The following is a 19755-nucleotide window of genomic DNA, read 5'->3' on the forward strand; positions in this document are numbered from 1 at the left end:
TCTCTGATGACATCAGGACTGCAGAGAGCCTTTACATCTTCTGCCGCAAACTAAAGACACACCTCTTCAGACTATTCCTTGACTAAAAAACACAAAACAAATTGTAGCACTAATTGTACTTATAATGGCTGTTATTTTTAGCAAGTTGTAAATTGGCTTATTTGATTAAATTGCACTTTCTTGTTTCTCGTTCTTTTGGGTTTTTAGCCTCATGGTTGAAATGCACCTATTGTAAGTCGCTTTGGATAAAAGCGTCAGCTAAATGACATGTAATGTATGTAATGCCAATACTGAGTGGAGCCAAATCACAGCAGGATCGAGCGCTTAACCTGCAGGAGAAGGACATTAGGACGTTGCGTAATCCTCAAAACCCCCTCTCAAAGCACAGGGTGTGATGTTCTCTGTGTGCCTCGGTGATCCTTTGCTATTTGCTTGTGTTGTCAGTAGATGTTAACATTTAAAAACAAGTCTGAAAATGTGCACTTCAAGCCACCAACTGCTCAGACGAATTCTTCCCCAATTAGTTAGTTTTGTTTAAATTCTTTGTGCACCCCGTCAATGGGGACCTGCAGCTTTCCCTTTATCAGCATCTCAAATGAGAGGCAAAGCCACAATAAGACTCAGAGGGTTGGTTAGACTCAGAGGGTTGGATATTTTACAAGGTGATAACAGCAGATTACCTCTAGCTCTTTTTGTTTTTTGCCATTTCATAGCATGCATTACGGCAGACCTCAAACTAGATCAGTAAATTGTTTTAATCTCCCATCCCTGAAACATGTTTCATTCTCAATGTTCCACAAAGGTCCAGACAGCCGAGGTGTGCAGGGACGTGTTGTATTGACAGTGCCGGTCCGTGCAGGAGTAAATATCGCTGAGGTGTAAATTCACCCAAAGGTGCTCCTGATCTCATGTTCCTCCATTTAATGGTTTTCCCTCCACTGAGTATTTGTTTCCTTGCCTGTGTTATAAGGAACAATAAAAGAGCTTCATTGAGGGTCGGACACTGTTTTGTTCTGTCATTTGCCCCTTTGGTCAGGTGACACGTGCAGGTTATCAGATGTCCGACTATTAGAAGCAGAAGTAAAGAGCATTCTTCAAAGCGACATTAAGAGCTGCAGTTCTATATTGGAAACATTGTGGCGCTGAAATGTTCAAAGCAGAGGAGTGAGCTAAATAAATCCAGTGGCTGGATGAAGACAAACAGATTAGCTAGTGATCACGAGTACAGTGCTGTCTTTAAGAGGCTATAGCGGGCTCAGTTTTAAAGCTACTGGCCATTTTGGGAATCCTAAATCCATGAAGCTATAGCGCAGGGGTGTCGAACTCATTCCTGGTCTGTGCCAGACAGTGCCCACTTTGATCAAAAGCGTCCAAACCGTTCTGTGGCCGGATTTGGCCCGCGGGCCACAAGTTCCACACATGTGCTCTAGCGCTTCATCAACTCGGCATTGTATCCACCTCATCAGCCACCATCAACACCAGGTGTGGACTCCACGCAGGGGGTTATCCTGCTGCTGATCAAGGCGAGCAGCCCCCTATTATCTCCCTGAGACTCTGAAGAATTTTTCATCACCTATCATGTATTAATAATGAACGTAATAAATTATCTTTCTTTATCTGACTTGTCTCTCCTAATTGAAAGGCAGTAATCTCCAGATAACTGCACTGACACCAAATTCCAGCATGAATTTGCAAATCTTATAATCACATAAATACATCAAGGTTCACCCGCTTCTGACGCATAAAAACTGTAAGCACCTGGTAGACGTTCCATTCTATTAGTCAATACATATATATCATTACTTGTATTGTTCTCCCTCAGAACAACAAGGCGACTGAAAAAAAGAGAAACATGTCACTCTAAAGAGATTCCCTCTCACTTACCTGATGCTACAATGAGCCCCGGTGCTGTGTCCCGGCTAGCTATGTTTCCAGATGTGTAAGGATTTGCCGACACGTGGAGATGGAGATGTAGTGAGCAGTATGGCTGCCGAGAAGAAAATGACACAACTCAGTTATCAAAACTATTATACCAAAAAGGCGCTTCTGAATGAAACGGCTGTTGCACCGTCTCGGATTCACAACCCTCCCACCTCGCAGGTTTGATCACAAACACTATTTCCCCATTGGCTGGTTTCACCATTAGTTTTGATTGGGTTAACCTTTACAGACACAATTCTCATTATGACCCAGCAAAATGCCATGAGTGCAGGCCATGTTGTGACGGCTGTTTAGACGTTTATTAAAACTCTGACATTTCCTGACAAATGACTGTATAATATGGATAGAAGGTGAGGCATGTCATGGAATAACCAATTGGTTTAGCAAGAAAAAGGTGGAGGAGTACTTTGCAAATGCTACAAGAATATGTGCAGCAGAGACACAAACCTTCATCTTCTCATTTCTTCTCATTCATGCACACAGAATAGTAGAGAAGAGGGAGGTGGTAGTGGCTCAAGCAACAAAACCAAACCCGTTGTTTAAAAGGTAGGCAGTTAGATTATTTACTTTAAACAGTCCAACCTTGGCCTTTGAGTGATAGCTAGACTATAAGAAACAACTTTCAAGGTCTTTCCGGGAAAAAGGAAAAGTCTGCTTTTCTATCCGACACCTTTTGTCTTGTTTTTTTTTTAAACGCGAGGTCAGCTTATTGGACTGAATCAAAATGGCTGACCTTTCAGCTCAGCAGCCTCAGAGCACTCAGCTTTGACGTGAGCTGCTCTTTCTGAGCTCGGCCTCTCTTATTGCTGCTGGGATCAGTCAACTCCTGTCAAGGCCTCTCTTTGATGGAAGCGCACACACTGGCAACAGCACGTATGAACGCGGCAGAGGGCTGGCACAGACACAGGCACTTACTAGCACGCAGTGAATGCTGTTGCCCCTCAGGTCTTTGCTCGGTGCCTGCAGTAAACTCCAGTCTCTGCCTCTGTTGTAGGTGATGTGCGTCTTTACTTGGTTATCCGTCTTTTTGTTGGCGAGGAACATCCCCTTTATTCCTGCTACCTGTGTAATAAAAACAGAGTCCAACTCAACTGAAAAGGATGCACACTTGCCATTTAAAAAAAATATATATATATAACTATGTTTACATCTCCGAGTCATGTTGTAGAAAATGTAGCTACCTCTCTCAAAACCAAACACTGAGTGGAAACGATTGACTGTCTGAGGGACCTTTGAGTCATCAAAGTGTGCCTTAAACGAATCGGACTCTTGGTCGGAAGCCGGTAGGAATAGCTCAGTTATACTGAACCGAGTCAGTGACAGTCACATTAGGCGATGAAAGTCCACTTTGGTAATGGCAGATACTTCAATCTCCCTTGGAATAGCAATTTAGCATTTCCTACGGGTTGGGTGGTGACCCCAATCAGACAGCAGATTTAATTATACCGCAGAGGCCACAGTAAGACACATGCAGTGTCATCAACTGCTTACTTATCTGATTCAGATATTTTGGCAGATGTTTGGTGCTGCTATGGCTTTAAAAGCTATGCATGCATACGTACCAAAGCCTAAACATTAGCCCCGACTACACTTCTTTTCCTTTTTGGATTAGGTGCAATTTGAAAAGTAATATCCGCAGTTATTCATCAAAGAAAGAAATAATCTCAGCCTCAAAAAAAATCTATATCCCGGCCCAATCCCCTCTTGCCTTTGTTGATGTCAGCACTTTGAAACTACTTTGTATTCACACAATGTGCTCTGAAGACGTTTGGCCTACAGCAGTAAGGGCTGTTTCCAAAATGACAAAACATCATCTCTGCCTCATAGCTCTAAAATATTGATCGGTGGTCATAATAAAATTGTGGGCTGGGCTCTCATCAAGCAGGCCTTTTATTTGTTACTGTTACCTGAAAAAAGGAAACAGCCAAATGAATACTGGAGCAGGCAAAAATAGAAGTCACATTTACCACACCAGAACCGCTATGTAGGTGCCCCCCAAGGTCAAATGGACTCTGAACAAATGAGTGAAAATCTTAAACTTTGGGCTTAAAACGAACACCGTCTCTGTGTGAGACAATACGTAAAGGGCATCTGTTACTCACTGAGCCAAGAGTTAAACCTAAATACTATATCACCAAACACGGGTAAACTAATAAAGGGAATCTGAATGATAAATCATTTGGTACAAGTCTGATGTATTGGACTTCTATTTATATAACAATGGGATAGAGAATTGGAGAGAGGAGCTTAGTGTCTCCTAGGAAGTACCCCAGCAGTCTAGGCCTATAGCAGCTTATCGCAGGGCTGGTCCAGGCTAACTTGAGCCAGCTCTAACTATAAGCGTTACCAAAGAGGAAAGTCTTAAGCTTTATCTGAAATAAGATGACCGTGTCTGCCACTCAAGTGGAAGCTGGTTCCACAAAAGAAGAGCTTGATAACTGAAGGCTCTGGCCCCAATCCTACAGTCCAACGAGACACTTTAATGAGGAAGTTCATGAGCTGAGAGGGAAAGCTGTGCTATTAAAAGAAAATATCCATAATACCTTTTAGAACACATTGACTGTGTTATTTCACCAATTGCACTCAACGGCAATGAGCTGCAAATAATGCAGGCAAGGCCAATATCCAGGGATAAAAATACAAAACAATAGCCATTACATTTTGGTAATGCCCCCTTCACCCATATCGTTACCATGCCCTGCAGATCAGCAGGTATTGTGGCTGAGCTCAGGAACCGGCTCCCCCAATATACCAGGGCCACTAAGAACACAACGCACCAGCATTTAGACTCAACCACAATACACAATTAAACACTACTGCATAGTCAATTGCCATACCTATTTAATAGATTTGAATCATTTCATTTTCAACATATTAATATACTTTGGCTATGTACTCTGTCCAGTCATAGTAATAAAGCCATTTAAAATGAAATAATTTAACTTCCAGCAAAGCATGATACTTGATGACCCTGAGATATTGGCTTCGGGCAATGAATCACTCATTCATCCCAATCCATTCATCCTGCTCAGACCTTGGGGCTCTTGTTCATCATAAAACAAAGTGCGAGAAAAAAGATTTGATGTGGCATCAGAAGTAATGCAGCCATTGTACCTTTGTGGCAAAGACGACGTGGAGCAGGAAGGCAAAGCTCTCGATAGATTTCACCTATTGTCATCAACTTTGGGTTGTGATCAAAAGATTGAGGTCATGGATAGCGGCTTAAATTAGCTTCTGTTGAAAATAGAGCTGTTGCTCGTTCAGGTCAAAAGGGGTTAGCAAAGGTGGTACAGCCATTCAATGCCTCCTGGACGCCGCCCAATAGATGTTATCTGAGCACGTCCAACTAGTAACAGACCACAAAACTTGCTGGAGGGATTAAATATCTCATTTATGAGTGCTCCAAGAAGAGATAAAGTAGAGAGAAACATCTTGCACTTTTAAGGCCTGCTGCCACCGCTCTGGATATTCAGATGAAGGAAGGATGGATGGAAGGAAGGACGGTTAGAAGGAAGGATGGGAGCGTGGAAGGAGAGATGTTTACCTCGTAGAGGTCAACCATGACGTTGCCCTCGGGACCCATGCTGCTGACCACATACTCCAAAGCCAGAGTATAGTACACCCCAGACGTGTCGGACACGTACAGGTTGTATGTTTCATTCTGGTTCCACTCCTGAACCGCTGCCACCACTCGGTTTTCATCCGTACTGATCACATGCAGGTCCTGACAGAGAGTATGATACATAATACAGTATGGTATCAGGGATTAATATTAAGTCAGTTTATGGTCACTGTTGTTCTTTTATACAGTTTACTCAAAAACCTAGTATATTAGAGTACCGCCAAATTTGAAGGCCAGCTGAAGTTGAGCCTGGCTATTCCTGAACTCAACTTGTGTAAACCTCGCTCTGTGGCCTATTCAAATGATACTAACTGAGCAGAATGCTTATTTTAGAATGAATTTCTTGTATACACTTTTCACAATTATCTTCATTAATTAACTGCATTATCTTCACATAGGCAAAAGCCTTACTGTGTATTGTGTTTTTACACTTGACTTACTGCTTTTATTCATAATCTGAATTTTTCCTTCCACTGTATTCACCTATTTTATTGAGAGGATAGTAAAATGAATATCACTACGTCAGGCCTAACGGGCAGATATTATGCAGCGAGGCCATGCTGTTTGGCTTTGTGCTTCATCTACCCCTGGCTGTGCCAATAACACCTTGCAATGAGCCGACAGCAACCGGGGCGCCCAGGGCTTGATTGAATAAAACATGTCTAATTGTCAATAGGGATGTGACAAGTGAGGCCATGGGCACACGGAGCAGCACAGAATAACAATTGCGGAAACCACTGTGAGTTACTTTTGGCCTTGATTTGCCCATACATAACAAAAAGAGAGTGTCATGCAGAGCCAGCAATGAACTGAACTGCATCTATAGACAAAAAAGAGCTGACAGCGTATTATGTGCTTTTGTATTTTTAACAAACTACAAAACCACAAGGACCGCCACTACATTTTAATTTAATTTATCTTAAGTATTATTGGTTACCTATGATAATATATGAAATCTTAGCATGGATCAATTCTTTTATTTTTAATTACACAATTACAATTTTGTCAGATTATTGAACAGACATAATCCGTTGTTATCATCCTTCTAATGCTTCAATAAAGCTAATATTTAAAATATTGTGGCCTGGGTTAAAAGGATTACTTTTGTTACATAACATATGTACGCTGCGTTAGTTAGATATATGATCATGACAAAAGTACAGTAAATGAAGTCAACATTGACTATAGATTTCAAATAGGACACAAACGGCTGTCCTCTGGGTGAAAGTGTTGACCCATCCACTAAACCCAAATAGTTATACAAGTATGTGAAAGGACTTCTTCCATTGCTCATGTTATATCACTAGTAACTACTAACTACTGTTGACCTAGCTGATACATTTTAATCAGGCGGTTGATTGTAAAGATATCATGCCATTTGGTGAACTGTTTTTAAATTGGTGATATATTTGTTACCTTGGGCAGGGTGTACTTGGGCAGCTTCATTGGGGTAAAGACATCCCTCTTAGCAGACACATAGTAGATCGGCCTCCCGGCCGTTGACACCTGCGGGTGATGAAATTGTTGAGTGAAAACATTTTGGAGACACGTAGAATAAAATACAGATGATACTACGTAGACCCACACAGCTGCACACATACAACTTCGCTGAGAATAACCTTGAAAAATGTTCTCCTACATGGCTGGAATGTTTATGACTGAGCAAACAGGAGAACTACCTACCTGGACAAACACATACTCATCTTGCACAACCAGAGAATTGGGGTCAATGTAGCCTGGGAAGGGTTTGCCCTTGTTGGCATCCGTGCAGTTCTGCAGCTTGCAGGTGACATACAGCGCCTCTGCTCCCAGGCATGAAGACACACACAAACGTCAAGTCATGGCATAACTGGATTAGCCAATGAACATAGGAAGCCTTCACCTAGAGCTAAGTGGCCTTCTTTGGCTTCTTGTGTCAGGAAAGTGATCGCAGTCTGAGTGGGAGATAGATGACCACTGAGGCCAATTGCTTTCTTTGCCTTCAATCGCGGCGCCGGCGGTAGAAAGCCCTGCATGTTAGCCTCCAAATATATGTCAGCTTTGTTGTGAAGCACATGATCAATAGTATTTGGCGGTGTGACTGCAATCACATTTTATGTTTGATATGTATTTCTGAATGATTGGCATTTTCCCTATTGTCTTCATCCTCAAAAAGTGTTGTGATGGAAGCGGAGGGTGGTATTACGTACACACTGTTACTGCTCTCCATGGAACATACTTCCTACTAATATACAAACATTTCATCTTAAACTGCGACATTTGGTATTGTATAAGAGAGTCGTTTAATTTACGTTTTTTTGTTGTCTTTTTTCCAAAAGTTATGACACTTTCTATTTCTGCTGGTGATAGGGAAGTTTGTCCTGAAGCTTGTTACTGTATTTATGCTGTATGCTTCATTCAGATGTGTTTGTAGCTAGTGCTTGAGGGGGGGGGGTATGGAAGCCCATTTCCGCCACAAAAAAAAAAAAAAGAAGGGTTAGAAAGTCGAAATTATGACTTAAAAAGTCGAAATTATGACTTAAGAAAGTCGAAATTATGACTTAAAAAGTCGAAATTATGACTTAAGAAAGTCGAAATTATGACTTAAAAAGTCGAAATTATGACTTAAGATATGCGCATGCGCAGCTTCCAAAGGTCAAACGGTTTTCTAGCCACTGACGATGTGCAATTATTTGACAAGTACAAAAAACAGCCGTAAAGCCTCTAAGCTCCAGTAGCCGATGGCGTAAGGCATCCGTCCTGGATATGTTGTTATTTTGCTCGACATGGTTCGAATGCAGGTTGTGGCGATCTTTCATTAATATATATTTTCTTGAATTACTTTCTTAAATGTCTGTGATGCACGTCACTGTATGACCGTCTGAACATAAAATCCTCTTATGTCCAAATGTTTCGGTGGTTCCAGGCTGCAGCCTCGCGAAAAAAGTATCGATACACATGTTTGGAAGTGTTCCATGATACGCCACCAAACCAGTTGTCTTGGCTCACCCTGAAACAAAAGGTTTTCTTGCCACTGACGATGTGCAACTTTATAACACGTATTGAAATCAGCAGCGGCACCGGACAGCTCGGTTGGCCGACGGCGTAGCGCCGCTGTCTTATAAAGTGTTTCGGTTTTGCTCGACTGCATGGGTCGAATCCAGGTTGCGGCGATCTTTTAATAAATGTATGTTCTTGTATGTTCTGTATTTCTTTATACGTGGCAGTGATGTAGTGCTCACTTATACAATCGTAATCGCTGCATTGGATATGGGATGCATTTTGAACATTTTCAGCAATATGTTTGCGAATGTGTGACGGATCAGGTGACCGAGGCAGACAACCTCTGCCGCTGTCGGGGCAAAACAAACACGCACGCGTAGCCAAACCAGTAGGTTCAAAAACCAGTAGCTATGTTGATGTTGCTGTAACGTCATCCCCCTTTGAGGAATACAGAAAACACATCGCTGATTACTAACAGTATTAATTTCCGTGTATGAATCAACATCACAAAGGATAGCGTATACATTGCAAAACCAGCGACGTTGTGACCGCGTCACGGAAGCTGCGCATGCGCATATCTTAAGTCATAATTTCGACTTTTTAAGTCATAATTTCGACTTTCTTAAGTCATAATTTCGACTTTCTTAAGTCATAATTTCGACTTTTTAAGTCATAATTTCGACTTTCTAACCCTTCTTTTTTTTTTTTTTTGTGGCGGAAATGGGCTTCCATAGGGGGGGGGGTTGATGACTGATGATGTTTTTCATATTCATAGCAGATTAATTAATCCAGCAAGTTTCAAAATGTGCTAAAAGATATTTACAAATATAATATGCAAAAAATAAATGATGCATTAAATTAAATTAACAAAGAAAAAAATGTGTTTCTATAGCATTCTGATACCAGGCTAAGTAAGCAAATAAAACAAAAAAACTATCAAATAATATATTGGGTTACATGCGTTATTTAATTCTTTTTAATAATAATTATTTAGTTAATTCATTGCCATTGTCTGTCTCAAGTCTCGGCCATTTCCAGACATTACCCTTCAGTTGTTTATATCCACACAATTTCCCAATTCGTCTCCACTTAAGCACAATGCTCAGATAGAACAAAGACAGGAGAAAATAGAGCGCCAATTACTCACGTCCTTCAGAAACGCTTGCTTCCAAGTGAATTAAGCCTGGCTCCTTATCCAAACCCATTTTGGACCTGAAAGAAAGACAAATGTGTTTCCTGAACGTTGGTCTTTAGTATTCAGGCAAATACCACCAACTGTAGTGACTGTCTGGCCTGATGGATTGCATGCTGTTAGGTTGTACTAAAGTATAACCACAGAGAGTCATGTGCCCTTAAACATCAACAGGAGTTGGGTGCAGGAATTGCTCTGTCTTTGTCTTCATTTTGGATGCCTGTCTAAAGTGTAAGGAAAAAGGAACTCAGGTTTACTGCGGAAACCAAATGTAGCCCCCCCTCTAATCCTGCTTCCAGACAGTTGGACAAAGACATTTCCTGGCATCATTAGAAGAGGAAAAACCATTGATTCCCTCTTCAGGGATGTCCGCAGCTGGAATAGCATATAATCATTAGGGCATTAAATATGTATTAAAAAGACTGCGGGATCACAGGAGAATCTAACACAGCACACACATGGAGGGAGAACAGGGATGTGGAGAGAGAGAAGGAGGGGGGAGAGGAGAAAGAATAGGTGTCCACAGGCAGCACACACATCAATCGAAAGCGAGATAAAGGGGGTCTGTGGGAGGGAAACGTAGGGTAATGTTGGATGTATTTTATTGTTGTGTTCACCAATGAAACACAACTTGGTCTTCTCATCCAAACCTCATTTCCATTTTCACTGAACAATCCATTTAACCACCTAAGAACCGTGTGAGCCAGTCCGAAAGAAACTCTTCTACTTAGTGGAGCCTCGAGGTTTTGTTTAAACGTATATATCTTGCGCACTAAGCAATTGGAGGCAAAGCTCTGTGTACATCCAGCTCATACAGCTGTGTAGTCTCTGAGGACACCTACCATACTCAGAGCTGAGCTGTTTCAGGCAGCTCCAGATGTTTATGCAGCGATTGGTAATGTCATATTCAAAAAGGTTCACGGCTCCACCAGCTAAGCTAATTTATAGCTGAATGTGGTGGAATGTGGAATGCAGTTTGTTCAAATGTACACCGGCCGTGTGAGCGATCACTGGTCGTTGAGCTGACTTGTCTACATCTCCTTTACATGGGGCAGCCTAATTAACAAGGATACCACAAACTCTGCAGCCTCTGCAGCATAAGCCCTGCAGGCACCCTTCACTCCTGGCTAATACTTATGGGTTCAGATCAGTCTCAGTAATTGCAAATGCACACAGAAGGAGTCAAAAGTGCAAAAAGAGATTCACAAGATTGACAAATGCGCACAGAGCAATTCACAAATATATTTGATTTACAAATGCACACAGGAGGACTTACATTTCAATGCACAAAATAATACATTTCAATGCACAAATAAATAAATTACGATTTATATTAGAGGCCAGACATATTAATCACACTTTTAATTAATCCCAACTATTGGTAAATGATGAACAGTTGTACTTGTATAGTGCTTTTATGGTCTCTTCACCACTCAAAGCACTGTAACACTACGTGTCATCACACCCATTAACACTCATTCATACACTAATGACATGAGCAACCATGCAATGTGATCCCTGCCCATTAGAACTCCAACTAGCCATTCACACCCATTAATACACTGCAGGAACAACCTCTAGGTTAATTGTCTTCCCCAAGGACACATAGGTGGATTGCCCCATTAAATTGTTCATTAAGGCTATTAATTTTGCTCTCATATGGCTCCCGATTGATGCATTTGACTGCAAGGTAAATATTTTTTGTATTTGTATATATCAGGAAAATGTAACAACAAATTTTACTTAGGAATGGAATACAGTATGGAGGTGAAAGCATTGGTCTGTTTATTTAATTCCTAATGTCGCTGATTGAGATCCTTTGTGTCAAAACAATTCAGACCTTCATACCTTGAACTAGTGTTCAACTAGCTCAGTGGTTCTTGAACACATAAAAGTTCATTCTCACAATGTGATGCAGTTGTCCAAACCACAAGGTAGAGCGGTGCATCATGACCCAAAGTAGAATTGCTTTTTCTATTAACAACCAACACTGAAAATGAAATATTGCCAAAACGAGAGGACAAAGTGGTGTTTGGTTGTTTTAGCAGAACAATCAGATCTCAGTCAGATCTTACTGTGGACACTTGTTGAGTTACTACTAGCTGTAAAGTTATCAGTACAAATCATATCGAGACACAATGCGGTGTGAGACAAATGTTAATGTAAAGTGTCGGCGCAACAATTCCAGATATACACATTCAATCACAACTTTGAAGGCCTTGCTGACAGGAACCATTTGGTTATTTTGATCCTTCATATTCTTTATTTCAAATCAAAGGAGAGTGTTAAAAAACGGAACACATCTGGTCACATAATGTAACAGCCTGCCATAGAGGAAGATCAGGAATTCCAGACACATCGATAATTAGAATATTATAAAGCTCTCTAGCTCATCTGCTACTCACTTTATGGAGACCCAGTGATATCTTCAGGACGCATGTGTTTATGCAAGTTTACACAAGTCACACAATTGTTGTTTCCTTCCTATCAATGTAATAGTGGGTCTAGAACTGTATGAAAGAATGAAATAATCCAGCAACTCTTAAATCTGTACAGTTTTTACATTGTTATTGTGACATCATAGCTTTAGCTTTAGCATACTAACCCATAGCATATATTTTATCATACGTTTATTTTATTTTTATCTTATTGCTGCACTATGTTGTCATTATTGTACTGTCTTTCGTCATGCACCAACCGCCAAGATAATTTCCATGTATGTCTAACATAAAATGGCAATAAACGTTTCCTGATTCCTGATCACATTCAACAGTTTCAGAGTTGGTTTATTCTCTATAAACCAGTTGAAAGCCAGATCAATGTCATTCCAGTGACTGTTTCACAATGGCCACGGCCCTCCGTGGCAGCCCTACTTTAGGACCGCTTATTTTGAAATGTTCAGTTAATCTGTTCACTCTTCTAACTCAAAAAATCCCCCCCCCCCCCATTTCTTGGAGATTATGCACATAACAGGTGGAAACTAAGGCGTTGACAGAAATACAAATACTAAATTGGTATTTATTCAGTACAATAGTAGCTAGGTTGGTTACTAGTCAATTACCTCAAAGTAGAAATATTATCTATTCTGACTAGTTTGAATGAGTAAATCTTGGAGGACAGAAACAACAAGCAACATCATGCTTCATGCATTACTTTCATGGAGGAAAAAATAGATTAGCTTGTGCTTGACTGCATTAAAGAATATGAGTTAATTTAAAGTTATGACAGGAGAACAAAAGCAGTGCAGTGCAGCATTGTGGATGAAGTTGAATTAAGTTAATAATTTATTATTTCCTCAAAATTGTTTGTCAATGTCCAAATCTCTGTACTTACCAGTAGAACCGGTTGGGGGCAACTCTCTCGTGCACCACTTGCCACCTTCTTCCAAATTCCACCGAGCTGTAGAGCTGTAAGAGACAACCAAGCACAGTGAGAATCCATCGGTCTTAAAGCCAGTTTGTTTTGACACTCTGATTTACTTTCAGTTACTTTTACTTTTAATTACCTCAGTAACCCTTTGATCAGCTGCTGTGTAACTCGTATTACTCACACTGTTAAACACACACACATACTGCATGGAGGTCTTTTTCATTTACATTATATTTAAACACGGCAAAGTTTAATGATAATTGCAACACACACATACATACAATGGCCACCAAGCTAACAATGGGTCTGAAAAGAAAGATGTGCAGGTCGTGAGTTTCCTCCACAAGAGGAATGCAACATGCTGTCGCAGGAAGGGGGTTAGGTGGTAGGTTTGGAGGGTGGTGGGGGGATAGTGTGGGGTGAGAGGAAAGCTCGACTTTATGACTAGACAAAATATTTGAGTGAATATTAAAGAGTTGCTTCACCTAAATGAAACATTTGTGAAAAAAGGATTTTCTCTGGGGAGATCTTGGCCCAATTTCACCCATTGACTTGAAATTTTACACACAGGTGCTCTTGGTTATGCTATATAAAAAAGTCAATCATGGTAGGAAAATGCGCCTAACTAGGTGTTCCGCCATTTTGAATTTGGTGAAAAACACGTTTTTGCAAACTCCTCCAAGACGCTGCGTCTGATTCACATGGAATTTTCAGGAAATCACTATTAGCTCAATGCTCTAACCTGAATTTAATCTAAAACGCTTGTTGTTATCTCATTTTTCATAAAGGTTATGGGCCAATCAGGAATCAGGAAAAGTTCGTAAGCAGTGTAACCTAATAGTTAGACCTATAACAACAAAAGTAATTGGCTTTATTTCACCAACTCTAGAATATGTTCACATTGAGCATACCCTCATTTTCTCTGAATATTTGAAGATTAGGGGGGGCGCTGCAGTGTTAATTTATGGATTATAATACGGTGGACAAACTCCTCGAGAGATTAAACCTGATCGATTTCAACTTCAGGCAAATTGATCCTGAGACCTGTGTTCAAAAGTAAAAAGAAAGTTTTTGTTCAAATACCTGGCCATGGCCTGGCATCCATTTTTGGTCAATTTTCTTCAAAATGTAAAATGTTAACTCCAAGTAACATTTTTATTAATGACCAAAATTTCATATTCACGATGCTAGTGTAGGCAGCAACGAAGAGACCCCAGTAACCCGTTTGACTTCAAAAATGTATGTATGACAGGGAGACTCCTGAGACCATGCTCTACAATAGGATCATAGGAAGTGGTCCATTTTTTTGTGTGAATATTTGCTAATTTTTAGTTTGGACTGATAACAATCCTTATTCACCTGTCATAAACTCAGGAGAGAAAACAATTGAGATCAGATTTGAGGAAACTAATCAGTAGAATGTATTTTTCCCTGCCTCTTAAATTACCTCAAATTATTACTTTCAGTCATATTTCTGAGCGGCATAACTTTGTTTGACAGCTGAAGATAGAAACAGTAACCCCTAACGCCCAAAATAAATAAGCAACTCACTCACAAATCCTTTTGTCACTACACATAGGTATGTGTGGTTTCTCTATGAGAAACTCGTCACTCATTTTTGTTTATGGACAAAATGTCTTATTCAATATCCTTATGTATATATGTTATATATAATGAATGTATATTCCCTTATAATAAGGATATTGCATTCTTGACGTAATGTGACACATATTTATTTTCCCCCTCCCTCGTATGTGCTTCATTAGCGCTTCCATCGTGAGCATATGCAAACTACATGTTCAGTGTAACTACTGTAGCTGATGTGTGTTTATTTCCATGTCAAAGAGAGAGAGGCACATGGCTCAGGGGATGACATTACCATGACGTCTCTGCCAAGTTTTGCTAAGAAGATGCAAGTGAATGGGGTGAGGCAGGAGAGCGGTGCAGGGAATCACTTTGCCTAATTACCCTAACACAGCAAATTAGTATTAAGCCAAGCAAGTGACAGTAAAGAGGCAAAGAGCAGGAGGCAGGGAAAGTGAGGGATAGGAGGGGTCAAGACTTTACAACCTCCAAATGTCTCTCAATCAACAAATGCAGCAGCACTGCCAAAATGAGGTGAGGAAAGCGAAAGAGAAGCAGTTTTGGGAGGGGGGTGCATTGATGGGAGCAAAATGGCCCCTGACATAACAGGCGCAACCACTCAGTCAAGAACTCATTGGCTCCTGAAGCCAGAGCTCCAGCGTTAAGTCACTGTTAATGATTTGTATTTCTTGACACATTGTTAAAGAGCTTAGTCATTCCTTGCAATAATTCTAAAAGTGTCAAGACTGGAGAAACAACCTAAACCTTCACTTTCAATAATAATATCATGCACTTCATATCAACTACATTCATCAATGGGACTTCAAAGCAACATCTTTTTTTAATAAGTACATGTACACAGGCTGTAAATCCTTTGTTCAGGAGAATCCACAGGACTTCAATAAAACCTTCACAATGGCCCAAACATTTGCTAAATCATGTCAGTCTGTTAATTTCAATAACAAGTGTCAGTTTAAATGCGGCATTTACTCCATGGGCACAACTATCGTCAGTGTTTGTCTACCCAGGGGCTGGAAACCCAAATAGAATCACACACCATGTTTCAGGGCCTCATTAGTTGATTGAATGGATCTAAAAGCAGCTCTTCTTCGTAAAAGTATAAGAGCCTTGCTATTCAGTAGTTGTAAATGTATAAATTTGTATTACTTAGCAGTAAACTAATGTTATAACAACATTGTGACTAAACACACTTGCTTAATTATTCATACAACATAATAAATGTCTGGATATTTTAGGGGTTCTACAAGAGCATTCCTTAATGTATCTTCTTTGGTGCCTAGAGGCTATATCACCCCCCCAGTGAAAGGTCTATGTGTAGGTGGACGAGGAGAAGTTAAATGGTTCAATCGACGCGGGACCTTGAGTCGCTGTTTGTTTCCTGCGTGAAACTCAAAATTCACTCTCTCAATTTGACAGTATTTCTTTGGGATGTTTACAGTAAAAGTTCATAGAAAGTTGACAGAGGGAGAAGAAAATTATTCTCCTACCACAAGGTCTGTAGACAGACTGAGTCCTTTAGCCTAAGTTGAATTTCAAAAAAGATAAAATGAAGTAAAAAAAAGGGCTGAAAACACAACTTAAAAATAACATTCATGGCTTTCTGACTCCCACTTACAATCTGCAGAGTATTTTCACAAACACACACCAACCCGTCAGCTAATGAGGATGCCTTCATTATTCATCACCTCTGAAACATTAGACACGGAAACCATTTTATTAACACAAACGGTTATTTAAAAATGTGTGTAAAGTTTGCCTCCCTCCGCCTCCCAATAATGTTTGGACATCGTGCACCGCCTCCATAGATGATTATTTATTTGCACTGTGTCTCTAAACTCTAGCCAGGTAACTTGATTGTACAATAATAGTTAATGATGAGAAGTTTGACTGAGATTATAGATAGATAGATTATAAATTAGACCAGAAACCCAAGTCAGCTCTAAGTAAATGTTTCATTACCGCAATCTCAAAATAAATTCAAGATATGTATTAACCTAATGTTTTATGTTAGTGTTCTTTACCTTATAGCTCATGGAAAAAAGTAGTGAATGCCATCTGAAACCTTCTAAATACTACATTCTGCTGCTGTAAGTCACAGTCTACCACCAAGTGAGGTAACACAATGGCCAATGAGACGTCCAATGATGAAAAAATCAATTCATATTACTAAATGTTAAAAGCATTCAGTGGGGAGATACAATACGCCTTTTATAATAAACAGTCAAAGGATCAATTAACAGATGCATTTTGATCTTTCATTAAAAATCCATTTTAACAGCAAAACAACTGTTACTATACTGTATGTCTGGCACATTATGAGAAATATGAGAAACTGAGGAAGAACCACAAAGTCCTAACTCTTCACTTTACTTATTCACAGACTCCAGCAGAACAAAATCAAATCCATCAATCCTTCCTTCCATCTTCAAAGTCATTTATCCTTCATACAGGGGGGGGGGGGGGTTGGAGTCAATCCCAGGGTTGATCTAGAGATATATAACCTTTCACACTCATATCCACACACCAATGGGCAATTTAGGGTCACAAATAAACCTAATCTTTAGAGCATGTCTTTTGACTGTGGGAGGAAGCCACGGTACCCTTAGAGAACCCACACAGACACAATTGAATTGAGAACATTGTTGAAAGACACACCACAAAATCACCTTCATCTTGGAGCCCCATTTTGACTGACTCAAATTTAGAATCTCATAGCTTTAAAGTTGCTTGCCATTTTGACTTAGATTTTTTAAAGTACAAAGTAAAACTTAGGATATAGTACAACTGTCCCAGTCATTTGATATGACTGGGACAGTTAACTGTTGCTTCTAATCTGTCTCTACGATCAGCTTCTTTTGATACCTTGGAGTGGCTGCCTGCTGCACTGGCCTTGGGGCCCGCTCTCTAACCTTTTGGTCGTGGCTATAGGCCAGAATCCAGTCCTCCTGCTCTGGGTGGAAGAGTAGGCTTAGGATGTAGAAGCTCAGCCGGTACTTCTGGTAGGTAGCCCCTTCATCAGAGCTGATTAGGAGGCTGCTCTCCACCTCCGGATCAGTCAGCAGCATGATCTAAAGATGAGGGAAGTATAAGCGATTAGTGACAATATGGAACTCTTCTCAGAAGGAAAAAATATAAAGAGGCAAGTCAGTCAAGACTCATTACATATCTGAGATTACAATTATGGCTGCAGATTGTCATGCAAAGACAGTTTTCCATTGAAAATAATAATTGGTGATATAGGCCCAATAGGGGCCTATCACTCCGTCCCTCTTGCTGCGCTGGGACACCCTGACCATGGCATGGTCCATTTGATTCCTGCATAGAGGCAGAAATGAATGTTCTGCAAACCTGTGGTGAGGGAATTTGAGAAGTGGACCAGTGAAGCTTTGCACATGCACGGACTGAAAAGACTGGGATGTTGTCAGGACTGCTGGATGACTACAGCAAAAACAACTGCCATCTTTGAGTGCATCCGCTGCTCCTCCATCATCGCCTGGTACGCTGCAGCCACAGGCAAGGGCAGGCTGTGGCTCATTATCCGCTCTGCAGAGAGGGTGATCAGCTACAATCTGCTGTCTTTCCAGGGCTTGTTTGCTCTGAGGACCCTGAAGCGAGCTAGTAAGATCGTAGCCGACCCTTCTCACCCCAAGTTTTTTTCTGCCCTTTCTGAAGGGCTCATCAACAGAGCCCAGGTACCCCAGTGACGGACTACTTTAAAACAACGTTGGACACTTTCACATTGACACATTGCTGTCGGGTTTCCTGTGCACTTTCTCTTTTAAATTTCTTTTAATTTTATATCTTATTTTATATACTTTTATATTCTATTGTTAACTTAATTGTACATTATTCTCCTTTTTTCCATGTAAGCACCACCCACCATGAAAATATCCTTGTATGTACAACATAATATACCTGACTAATAAATTAACACAGTGATTATGTCATGTGCTTAATTGGAATCCCTATTCATTATTCTCATTTCACATCTCTTCATTCTCTCGTCTATGCTCATTCAAGCCTTGAACGCAATAATTTCCCAAGAGCTTCTTTATTTTTTTATTTCCAGAACAGTCCCCCATAGAAAAATCACAAAATCAAAAAGAAATCCCTAGATAATATCAAATGCAAATATAATTGAATCAGTGGACGTCAAAGACACACAAGAACTCTCATCATTAGGAGAGTGCAGAGGCACAGAGGCTCGCTTGTGGCTGTGTGGATTTAATACTGCATGACATTGCATGCTCATGTCTTTAGTTAAGTCTATTCTTGTCCTGGAAAAAGAATGCCCATGGTGTGTCATTAAAGATGCACGTTGACTAAAGAACAACATACAGATGATTAGCAATCAGCTCATAACAGACAAAAGGGATGGTAAGCAACTTTTATTTTTAGTCACCCCTATGGGTATAATAGTCACTGAGGACTAATTCAAATTGTATTAAGAAAATAGGCTTAGTGCAGTTCACGTTAAAATGAAAGGGAAACTGGCTACTCATGTGAACTTGTTAATGTGTGGCGTTTTTTAAGTCGGCCCTAAAGTATTGAGGACTGAGGCTTACATGTGCTGTAGAGATGGGGTTTCGCATGCCGATCCCTTTGTGGCCATTTTAGCCAACGGACAGCCGGGACTAAGAGAATACACTACTCTAGGATTCGATATTCTCAGTATGGCACCGTTCAGCAAAGTGGTTCTGGTCTCTCATGCCAGTGACTCATTTGTCAGTACTCGCTTGGGTAACAGCATTTACCACTAACACCAGTTCATCGATCCCAAAGGGCAGATTTAATGCCACATACGTGAGCCACATGCTGACAGATTCAATCAAATATACTCAAAGTGTGAACTACACATCGCAATCACCATTGTGCTCACATTGAACTGCAGCTCAGCTGGAAGAGTGGACAACTTTATCACTGAATCACAGGAATACAGTATACATATAGGCTTCAGCATGCACTTTGTACTATACATTGGAATGAGAAGATTAATAGACCCGGGTGACATATGTATGGAGATTGCTACAGTTCTGATGAAAAG

The 19755-nt window shown here is 40.4% G+C and overlaps 1 protein-coding gene across 5 annotated transcripts in view; it reads right to left on the reverse strand.

The window, feature by feature from the left end:
- The window catches only part of LOC119218173 (VPS10 domain-containing receptor SorCS1), a 130666-nt gene that overhangs the window by 21406 nt on the left and 89505 nt on the right, over positions 1-19755 (reverse strand). For all 5 annotated transcript variants that reach the window (XR_005120352.2, XR_005120353.2, XM_037472386.2 and 2 more), the window contains exons 4-11: positions 17621-17779; positions 13071-13144; positions 9693-9757; positions 7247-7365; positions 6980-7069; positions 5486-5665; positions 2857-3003; positions 1885-1987 (exon numbers count right to left, since the gene is read on the reverse strand). Coding sequence is in view for 3 of the 5 variants with exons in the window: in XM_037472386.2 (XP_037328283.2) it covers positions 1885-1987; positions 2857-3003; positions 5486-5665; positions 6980-7069; positions 7247-7365; positions 9693-9757; positions 13071-13144; positions 17621-17779 (937 nt within the window). In the remaining 2 variants the exon portion in view is untranslated. The remainder of the gene's footprint in view (positions 1-1884; positions 1988-2856; positions 3004-5485; positions 5666-6979; positions 7070-7246; positions 7366-9692; positions 9758-13070; positions 13145-17620; positions 17780-19755) is intronic.

This window comes from Pungitius pungitius, chromosome 9, assembly GCF_949316345.1.
Source record: "Pungitius pungitius chromosome 9, fPunPun2.1, whole genome shotgun sequence".
Lineage (NCBI taxonomy): Eukaryota > Metazoa > Chordata > Actinopteri > Perciformes > Gasterosteidae > Pungitius > Pungitius pungitius.